This window comes from Pectinophora gossypiella, chromosome 13, assembly GCF_024362695.1.
Source record: "Pectinophora gossypiella chromosome 13, ilPecGoss1.1, whole genome shotgun sequence".
Lineage (NCBI taxonomy): Eukaryota > Metazoa > Arthropoda > Insecta > Lepidoptera > Gelechiidae > Pectinophora > Pectinophora gossypiella.
Window position 1 is genome coordinate 14,341,529 of NC_065416.1, and position 11,469 is coordinate 14,352,997.

The 11,469-nt window shown below is 39.2% G+C and overlaps 1 protein-coding gene across 6 annotated transcripts; it reads left to right on the forward strand.

Moving 5' to 3' along the window:
- The first annotated feature begins 10 nt into the window (after positions 1 to 10).
- On the forward strand, positions 11 to 11,223 carry LOC126372178 (transformer-2 protein homolog beta). Of its 6 annotated transcripts, none has more exons than XM_050017832.1 (8): positions 11 to 167; positions 290 to 423; positions 3,147 to 3,309; positions 4,198 to 4,326; positions 5,415 to 5,587; positions 7,173 to 7,223; positions 8,100 to 8,239; positions 10,764 to 11,223. In XM_050017832.1, the coding sequence occupies exons 1-8, from the start codon at positions 153 to 155 to the stop codon at positions 10,787 to 10,789; spliced, it is 831 nt and encodes a 276-aa protein (XP_049873789.1). In that variant the 5' UTR covers positions 11 to 152; the 3' UTR covers positions 10,790 to 11,223. The 6 variants fall into 6 exon arrangements, with proteins under 6 accessions (XP_049873789.1, XP_049873792.1, XP_049873790.1 ...); XM_050017835.1 differs by having other exon boundaries at positions 3,219 to 3,309; XM_050017833.1 differs by having other exon boundaries at positions 12 to 167; positions 3,147 to 3,321; positions 10,394 to 11,223.
- The last annotated feature ends 246 nt before the right edge of the window (positions 11,224 to 11,469 follow it).

The window sequence follows — 11,469 nt, forward strand, 5'->3', positions numbered from 1 at the left end:
AACACTGGCAGTCGACGCCATTTTGTTTTTCAATTTTTGCTGGCCGCGTTCGAGTGTGCTTGTTAATTTTTATTTGAATATTTCCTCGCGTAATAATAGATTGAAAAGGTGTTGTTTAGCTTTCTTTTGTGCTACAAAGCTGCGTGATCGTCATGTCTGATCGTGAGGTAGTTTATTTATATCTTGATCGTTGAGTGTGCGCGGCCGCGGCGCATCGCGGTTAGGCCGCGTGTTTTATTTGCTCTCGTCGGCTTTACGTGCTGACAATCGGCTTGGTTGGGTGTTTCAGAGGAGTCGCTCCAGGACCCGTAACGGTTCGCGGGAGCCCCCGCCGAAGCCGCCGACGATGTCGCGCGGTCACAGCAGAAGCCGGTCGAGGACGCCACCCCCGCCAAAATCATCGAGCAGGAAGTACCGCAGCCCGTGAGTATTTGCACGACCTTCGACTGGCCATCAAAATGCTTCTAATATGCTGATTTTATCGCCAATACTTATTTACCCGGTAGATTCGTCGAATATTATTTTTATAACCTCGCGCTCAAGGGCGACGCGTGATAATAGCGTTGCGCAATTGTTTTCACGATTTGGTATTATTTACAGTAGTACATACATGCATAATTCGCATTCATTTGTATAGACATAACGAGTTTTAAGCACATTTTTTCGCGTGTGATAATAATAACATTGATTATTGATTAAACAATTGAAAATTCTTGTAAGACGGGTTTATTTGGTCGAATTCCTCGATCCATTTACCTCCTTGGCAACGGTCTGTTTGGACACATAATTTACTGTATTTTGATAAGGAGAATATGACCATAAAAATTGTTTAATGAGCTATATAGCTACTATACGTTTGGTTGTTAAATTTTCCTTTAATCATTATAAATTTACTGCTACCTATTCAAAAGTCTATTGTATTCATGATAAAATGGTAAATAGTGTGGCCTAATGAACTGATTAAATTACTATTTAGGTATGATAAGCTGCAAAAGTCCAATCAGTTTCTAATAAATTAACTGGATGCACTTGAGACCTCCTGGTTACATGTCGTTTCTGTAATAGACCAAAAACACCTACAAAACATAAACTTTATAATTATGACAAGTGACTCGTTCGTAATTTCACCACTTTACAAATAATTCGCTGGGCTCGCTCAGTGACTAAACTTTTGCTCTTTCATTGTACGTTTGATATGAGATTCTCTAGATAATTAACATACAATACATTGATGAAGTATTAAGCAAATAATTGTCATTAACAGAAAGCAAAAAGAAACATAATTTAATTACACATTGATTGGTGGTACCTAGTAATGAACAATTGAATTATAAATAATGCCAAAATGGCTGCAACTCGACAAATGCCATAGCCAAGCTGTAGCTAGAACAGCTTTATTCTGTAAAACTTATGTAGTTGCATTAAAATGTATGTTTGTTTGTGGCTGTAAGACAAATGTTCATTGTATAGCTTTTTCCAAGTAAATGATGAATTGAAATGACAGATGCTGTGGGAAGTTTTCACTATACACACTAATAACAATAACCGTGACGCTAGGGTTGATGAGGTTGGCAATCCACTTCACAACCCACAATAGAAGAAGACTATAAACACTTATGAGTTATGACTTACATTTGCAAGAAATATTCTTTTTTTTAACTTAATACTTAACACTTTCAAGGACAGATCATTTACAAGTGATGTTCCGATTCCAAGAGTCATTTTGAAGGGACTGTGTCTGCAGAAGTGTTAATACCAAAAGACTACATCCTGAATTCCTGACTAAATATTATACCATACTAGGTACTAAAAATATTAGTTGGCATGGCAACGAAACTTTTTTATTTCAGTGTTGCTTGTGTAGAAATAATGTTTAAATTCCGATAGGTAGATACCAAATCGTGATAACTTTGGCAGACAACAAGTTAGTAAATCATTTTGATGGTTACGGAAGAATTTAAAACATGTTTATGAAATAAACAATTTTTTTTTTTAAATAATGTCATTTCCTTTTTCAACAAGTCCTTTTTTTGCTGTTATTGCAAATACAAGTAGATTTTTTTTTTTAAAGTATTGGATCCCCATGTGACATTCTACAGAAATAGGTACCACTTTGGGGCTTATACCTTTCAGGTTTAGTTGCAAATCATTTAATAATACCTACCTACTTCCTTATTTCGTAAACCTGTAGTGTTTGTTGGTCAGTAGTTACCATTAATAGTGTAGTATAACTATTTTGCTTTTAAATAGTTTTTTTACACCTTTATCTGACAGGATAATGCTCAACAATGAAGTGGTAATATAATCTGTAAAATGTCACATTCATGCATTGATTATAGCAAAATGGGAAGATACAATGTAGTTAAGTTATACTTAAAACTTATTTAGTTGCGTGTAGTACATTTCATTATAGTTTTAAAACTTAGCCGGTATTTATGTGCCATTCTGCCAGTCGACGTCTAGCGCCTATTGGCTGATTGTAAAACCTAGATCACAAGATTAAGGGAATTAACTGTTGTAATGGAGTCTCCAGCCTAACGACTCCTGTAACCTTTTGCGGCCGTAATTTCTAGACACAAAAGTTAAACAATGGGTTTTGGATTTTAAAAGGATGTTAGGACGTACCCATGATGATGGGAGTCATCGGTACGGCAATGCACGACGGAAGGGGCGCGTCACAAGGATTGTAAACTGGAACCTGACAGAGAGCAGCAGTAACTGTCAGTACTATTCAGAGGCGGAAGACAGGAGTCCAAGTACGGTTTTCAAATAGATTACTCTGGGCGCCATCCCACTCGCGGCAGAGTACTGCGGGGCGGAAGGCAAGAGGGAAACCACTGCCCTATTTTTCGCTAAAAAGTACCGTGGAGAATGCTCTACCGACAAGAGCGTGGCTCTTAAATTAGTGATGTTAGGTCTTACGACTTTATAGAAGCAAATTAATAAGTACTAAAGTTAGCCGTCAAGTGCAACATTTCATTCATTCTTAGTTGGTTCATTTTGGGGTGATTTGCAGGATATGGCATTATCTACTTGGCCGGAGTTGTTTTTACCGCATTAGAACTGCTTTGTAGAGATAGTAGTAGATGGTGTATCTTCCCGGTTTGGTGTCGTCAGCATGTACTGAAGTGCCCGGTGTTGCCCAGGTCCCCCGCCGCTCGATCCCGGTCTCGCTCGGGGTCGGCGCGGCGCGGGTACAGGTCGCGCTACTCCCGCAGTCGCTCGCGCTCGTACTCGCCGCGCGGCTCCTACCGCCGCAGCCACAGCCACAGCCCCATGTCGAGCCGCCGGCGCCACCTAGGCGACAGGGTAACGTCTTATGTGTGTTTAGACTTTTTATATGATTTTTTATACCGAGTCTTAACGGGAATGGCACTGTATTAATGGCGAGTTATGCGTCAGAAAGCGTTAACTTGTCAGTGTAGGATTTATAGGTGATTCGGTAATGGCGCCGTTTGCGTTATTTTTACAGTGGTATCCCTGTCTAAGACCTAGTTTATAAGATTCATACTTGGAGTTTCTCAAAGTTGAAATTCAGAATATAAATATGTAATGCCTTCGGTTTTTCCTTGGATATGGAAATTGATGAATATGATTTTAATAATTCTTATAAACAAATATTTATCGCAGCCAAAAAACCTTTGACAAACTACAAGTATATTACATATTTTTACATTACTCTTATTACATGCTTGAACAATTAAATACAGTATAAACAAAATACTGAATCTAAATTTTCCAGTTACAGAAATTTTGCACATTTCTGACAGTATACACCATCATCTGGTCCTAACATTTCGGCCCCAGCGACCGCAACTTGGGACTTCATCGGTATAATCCTGTTTATTCAATATATACTCTTTGGCGTATGTTTACAACAGGAAAGAAGTCTTTTCAAGTATGGAAATGCTTCTTTAAATGGATTGAGATTTCATATTTCATTTTATTTAGATTACACATAATGTCTTATATAGCCTTGCAGTGGGTAAAGGATACATATTTAATAATAATGACAGATAATAATTTGCTTATCAACCCATCAGTTTATAACAACAATAACGTAATGCATGACTGAATCTGTTTTCAATGCGCCCTTTTGCATTTCGATGAGATTTGGCTCACGATAGGGTGCATAACTTACGTTCCTATTGTATTTTGTTAGCAATTGTCTATTCCCTGTGATTGTCTGCTCAACAGGAAAACCCTACACCGTCCAGGTGCCTGGGAGTATTCGGACTCAGTCTGTACACAACTGAACAGCAAATAAACCACATCTTTTCCAAATACGGACCCGTCGAGAAGGTGCAAGTCGTCATTGATGCTAAAGTGAGTAATATAATGCAGATTATAAATTTATTCATGTAATACCTTTAGACATAAAAAAGAAATAAAAAACAGCAGGAAATATGTGGAGAAGGCTGGCGAGATACGTGGAAAGAGCTGGAGGAGGCCTTAGGCTGAAAAGACAAATAATATCTATAAACACATTTTAAATATTAAGTTTAAGCTAAATATCAAGTTTTTATGTTTTGGTTATATTTACATTGTTTATAGTTAGATGAAGTTCATAATAAAGGCTACATCTATCTATCTATATGTAATACCTTTAGACATGTAATAGCTACTAAAGAAAAGGAAAGGTATCCCTAACCTTATTGCAAAATGGATAACAGTGCAAATCAAGTACCATGCGAGCAATGTCGCACGCGACGTGGAATTATTCTCGAATCTAGTAGGCTTTATTCCAAGTGTGGTAACTGTCGAAATATGTTGTTTGTTTAACGTTATCCCGTTTTTCACGGGGTCCGCTGACCTAACCTGAAGATTTGACAGGTCCGGTTTTTTACAGAAGTACTTGCCTATCTGACCTTCCAACCCACGAAGGGAAAACCAGCCCAATAAAGGTTAGGTCACATACTCCGAAAATGCATTTCTCGGAATGAATGTAGGTTTCCTCACGATGTTTTCCTTGACCGCTGAACACGGGAAAATCATTTATGATCCAAAGATGAATCCGAAAAAAATTCGACAATCCTTGCTTCAAACCTGCGACCTCAAAATGAGAGGCAAGCGTTCTACCAACTGGGCTCCCGGCAAGGCATTTTAGGTTATAAATTCCCACTATATTTTTGGCGGCGAGTGTGCTGCCGCCAACGGGGTACCGAACAGAGCATAGTACCCCGATAGCCACAAGTTGGCAGTGTGACTAGGGATCGACGATCCAACAGTGTTGTGTTGGAAGTTGTATACATATATGCGTCTTGCTGTGAAAACTTCGATTTCGCGTTTCACGACTGCTTGAAGACTGCATTATTTGAATGTGGCGCCATCTGTTGCATGTGGGCGGAACTAGCTGGCCAACTAGTTGGGTCCGTCACATATTATTAAAAAAAAAAAAACAATTATTCCTCCAGACGGGCCGCTCCCGAGGCTTCTGCTTCGTGTACTACGAGTCTCAGGATGACGCGAAGGTGGCCAAGAACGAGTGTACCGGCATGGAGATTGACGGGCGGCGCATCCGCGTCGACTTCTCTATTACGCAGCGCGCGCACACGCCCACGCCTGGTATCTACATGGGGAAGCCTACGTAAGTGATGGCCTGTTTTTCTTTTTTTGTAACGTCGATTTCTAGAGTTAGCTCGACCATTATAGACGGCGATACGGCTCACCACCTATCACATTGGTCTAACAGAAAGCTCTGTGAGGTGTGGGTACTTAGGTCACCTTGCGATGGATGTACCACTGACTACCTCAATAAGGGACTTTCCAATCGGCGTTCCCCAAAAACACGATAGAAGGCGTTGTTAAGTTTTTTCTTCGTTTAAATTTCTAATTTCACGGATAACAGGCATATTATGCATCTTTTATCTTTGTTTTTGGGTATGAATGATGATTGATGATGATTTTTATTACACCATTATTATTCTGATCACAATAAAAAGAAGAAATATACATTCCGGTAGCGAAAACGGTTTTCATGCAAAATTGGCTTGACTCCTATTAACATAACATAAACAGCCTATATACGTCCCACTGCTGGGCACAGGCCTCCCCTCAATCAACAGGAGGGGGTATGGAGCATACTCCACCATGCTGCTCTAATGCGGGTTGGTGGAGGTGTTTTTACGGCTAATAGCCGGGACCAACGGCTTAACGTGCCCTCCAAAGCACCTAACCACTCCTATTAAGTTTCTTTAATCTTATGACCGTGAGGATTCCTTTGTCTACTGCGCAGCTGGCTGCAGTTCGCTGAAGACTGAATTTATTCTAGCAGATAAATAGAGTTACATACTGCTGTCAAACACTTGGTAGAATGTTATCAGACAGTTTGTTACCAAGTCAATAGATAATTGATAACTCATGGTTTCTCTATGATTTACGTCTGGTTAAAGCAATAGGCTCGCCCTCTATTACATGAGAATCAAACACAGCTGGCGTGGAGTGGGCGGGCACATCTGCCGACCCTGTTAGGGATATAGGCATGATGTTATGTCAATAAACTCATAAATACCTTGAAACTCCAACAAAGAAATGCTCATATAAACATATTTTATGTGACGTTCCTATAAGTTGGTAGAGCAACTGGCTAGATTTAGAGTGAACCAACTTGAAGGTTAGTTGGTGTACTAAAGGCCTGTTCATACATACAACACTTACAACAGGAGGGTAAAAAGCCACATTAAAGCAATTCGTCTAAAAAGCAATACTGAAATTTGACACTTGCGCTTATAAAATAAAAATAAGTGCGCAATGTTCGATGAATTGCATTGATCTGGCCTTTTTAACCCCCCAGTAGTAGTCTGCTTACTCCGGTGAAAAACAGCCGTGGGTTTATTTATATAATATCTATTGCAGTAGGACCTTACATACATCGATTCACACCTATTTCCCACCGGGGTAAGCAGCGACTGGAATTTCATTTCTGACCAACTTCGCTTGTTTCCTCCACATTCATCAATCCCGCACGCCGCGCCGGTTCTGAGTAGACCGCACTAAACCTTACAACCTATAATACCAAGCCTACAATTGTACTTTTATTTTGTTTATTAGGGTTCCTTACCAAAATGGTAGAAACCTTATTGTGAGGGAAATCCGTCCGGTTAAAAAGCAACCCCCAACCTTATTTGAGAGCTACATAAACTGAGTGTCTTAACGCTTTATGTATTTTACAGGAGTGTCAGCCGAGGCGACAACGGATACGACAGACGCGGGCGCGACAGAGAGTGAGTGTTTTTGTTTACATTACTATATCTATGATGTGCCGTTCCCGTAAAAAGGCGAAATTTATGTAAAAAGAGCTTTATTACCTAAACCTTTACTCAAATAAGATCAGGTTACAAGAAAGAAAAATTTAAAAAAAAAGCAGCCAGTGTCCTTACTCTAAAGAGTTTTTATAACAGGAACATTCTGACTTTGGAAGTTTCATCATTTTAATCAATCCATCAATAATACTTTATCGCACAACGACATAACAAATGTACATATTCAATGTACATTAACTTAACTTTTAACAAAAACTACAATGCTATATTAATAAAGATTTGTTAATGATGTACCTACTCTCGCATCTACTAATGAATTGGACACTGTGGGTGAGTGAGTCCTTACCGGATACTGGTAATTATTCGGAATTAATATCAAGTGGAATTTTCTGGAACTGAAAATAATAAAAAACAACTTCACAACACAGTTACCAACAACTTAACAACTTCAGTGGAGTTAACTCAGAATCATCCCTCTCAGTCAGGCGCGGTGACACTCACACCCGTACGTACCAGTACAGGTACCTGTACGTACTTATACGGAGTGTAAGTGACATTGTACCGAATACTAAGGGGGATGATTCAGCTCATGATATCAAGTGGTATTTTCCGCCGAAAGTATGGAATCGAAAGTAATTAAAAAAGAAAACAAAATATCATGAATTTTGCGACTTAAAATTCCACTTGATATCAATTCAATTCAATTCAGAATCTTGAGCAGAATCATCTTCAATATTCGGTGCGGGGTCACTAACACCCTGTATATACTCGTGTTCTTCTTGTGCGGTTTCCTGTAGCTTTCCTTTAGTGATTTACTAATTGTTCGGTTGTCCACAGTGACTACTACTACCGCGGCGGCGGCGGCGGCGGCGGCTACCGAGACCGCGACTACTACCACCGCGGGTACCGGCACCGCTCGCCTTCGCCGCACTACCGGCGCTCGCGCCGTTACGAACGTGAGCGATCCTACTCACCCCGTAAGTCTTACTATGAGCGGTAGTTATGCTCCAAACTTGTGGCGGGAGTACTGCAGAGTTACGTTCTGATAGTCCATAGTAGCGTAGATACAGTAAAGAATGCACAAATTAACGCCTTATAATGACAACTAAATGTCTTTTTGAAAAATCACGTTCTGATGTGATTGGGCAGGTTTTCCTTACGCGGGTTGGAAGGTCAGACAGGCAGTCGCTTCTGTAAAAACCGGACCTGTCAAATAATAAGCGGACCCCGTGAAAAACGGGATAATGACATTCTGATATGATTTTCTTTGACAAAAATTCGTTTTTTTTTTTCAATTAATTTCACCAGCTTGTCTATTGTGTTAACAAAAATTACATTCGAATGAACGAAACTCTGGCGACGAATTATAGCATGATGATACAGCCTCATTCTTGTGGCGAATAAGGGTTGAGACACATCTGCCAGTACCTTATCGCACTTTCTTATGCTTCTATCTTTTTGTTACTCAAAACCGTTATTTGCTGAAGCGAGAGAGAGCCATCATACGCTTACGCACGTTATCGCATCGTCGATTCTGCCGCGTGCGGTCGCTCTAGCAAATGACGGTTCTCAGTAACAGAAGATAGAAGTGGATGCTACCTATTCTGGCAGTCACACACTTGATCTTAATTTAGTTTGACAGCTCTTAGACTAGTGCCGTCCTTCTCTTACAATAGGGGCAGGAAAGAGATAGAGCTACTTAAGGGTACCAAATTAAGCGAAAATTTGCGTTGTGGCTGTCATAATCGGCATCAATAAATCAGTCGAAAAAGATTATACACGATATGGTGCATTATTATGGACTTTGCATAACATTTATGGCAATATTTGTTCATTCTTTACTTACATGCTTGTTAGTAGTTTGAACATTATACGGCAACATGTCAATTTCATGTAAATTTCATGTGTCATGTAAATTTTGCAAAGCACACCAGTAATCTGCTATTGATTATCATGACATAACCCTGACTAATGCAAATGCAGATCTGTGCTGTAAGTACTAGATCCGAAAACGCCAAAATAATTGATGTAAAAAATGCATGTTGACTATCTTCCTTCGTTGCGTATTCATTGGGGATGTTTTTTTACAAATTGTCTTATTATTGGTGTTGATTCCAGCATACACCATTTAAATTTATTTTAAATGATACCTGTCATTTTCATATCCACCGAAAAGGTACGGGCTTAAAAATATGGAACATTCGTCAATTTTAGACAGAAATTTAAAAAACCCTCCCAAAATGTTATATTGGCCAATAACCCGACAGAATTAAGTTGACAGCACACGTCAATCTGGTTGCATACCAGCGAGACGCCTATTTTATTCGCCCGTAGTACTCATTTGTTCACTCATTCATGTTAAAGTAACAGTTGTCAACCATCCGTCCCTTGCCTTTTCGGCAGATAAGAAAGTGACGGGTATATATAACTTAAAATAAAATTAGGTGTCTACCGGAATCGGGGCCATTATTTCTTAGGATAATAGTATAATATTTGACGTTCCGAAAGAAGGTTCATACTTTATTGACGACGAAATGAGTGTCATTGTAATTAATTTTCTATCCCCAAATACGCACTTTTCAATTTCCATTCGATATTATTAAGCTTCAGTTGGTTGCGGTCAAATTCTTAACTATAACCAATGTGTTTATGATTTTGTACCTTATTCAAAACAGCTGAACGTATTTGTCTAATGTGTTACAGTCTCTAGTAACTTTGTATTGTTCTTGTATAGAAAATAAGATAATACGTTGAGCATGTGTTGAACTGCTTTCATTATCCGATTCCTTTGCAATGTTCAGAGCGCATGACCCGACATACTTGCTACATACCTAAGTTGCATTTTCATGTATTTTATTTAAGACAATTAACTGTTTTATAAAGGAATGCCAAAGGAAGCACGTCCTTCAATGTACATCAATGACCAAACAGATTTTGTATAAAATCTCTAGTTTTAAGACGATCTTAATCTTCATAACACATTTCCATGTAAATATGTACTTTACTATCAATTTATTCCTTTTTCAAAGTCGACCAATTGATAGCAGAGTACTTGTTACCCGTGCCTGTTGTAGCTAGCCGCGTGCCATTGATGACAACACCATGGTATAAACCCCTGTTTGACTTTGCAGGTCGTTATTAGTAAGTTCGCGATGCTGAGTACTTCTTCAGACATAGATTTTGATACACCACACCCCAAAATGTCTCCGGCCTCCTTTATGCATTTACTTATGTTGTACCTGTAAGGGCCGGATTAGATATTATAATGATTGTTAATGAATTGGAAGTGTAATTAAAGCGAGATTGGGGCCGCTCGCTGCGGCCGCGCTCGGTCTGGCCTCAGAGTCAAATTCTTTATGTTTTATAGACGTGATACAAAGGGTCTAGATATAAGTTAGTATGTAATCGCCCCTTGCGGGGCGTAGTTGCCTCTAGGATGTAAAATTAGTACTAATAAAGTTTTAACACTAAGTCTAATATTGATTTTGTTTGTTTGAAAAGGTATTGAAACAAGAAGTAAAGGATGAAGTTCCTTGAAACTAACTGTTGAAGTTTTGAAAATGTTTGCTTGAAAAGTCCTTTCGAAAATGGCGGTTGCCGAAAACCCCGACCGGCCGGTGATTGCCGAAAAGAAAATGTCGGTGGCGAAGCGAAGTTTTCGGAAAATTCTTGGCATTGTCGAAGCGAAAAGAATATGATCAAGTTCCCCGTTAGGGAGGTCCGAAGCCCAAGCTCCAAGACACTTGAAGAGAGAAGCGCGCCTAGATCATATTCTTTATCTTCCGACTCGAACACTTTACACCTTACCTACAAGCTTTGATAAATATCCGAGTGATACTTTGCGTTTTCCAATCACAGTATCTATGTATGTACCTATCTGATGTCGAGTCAGTGGCGACACATTCACATTATTTTTAGTTTAGTTTTGTGATCAATTGTTAATAAACAATAGTTAATGTCACCCTGGTTCTTCTTCATTTCATCTCAATCGCTCCTACCTGTATCCATCGCATCCTTCCAGGGTTAGTATACAAGTATTTGGTATTTGTAGATATAGAATAACTAGCTTGTAGAATTAATGTCCGTATACACAACAGGACCCTTCGTCTGATTCGATCGACAACCAGAGTTTCACTTTCGTAATATTTAGTACCTTCCGAGTAGTGTAAGAAAAATAATAGTACCTTTACAGTTAAACAAAAAACTT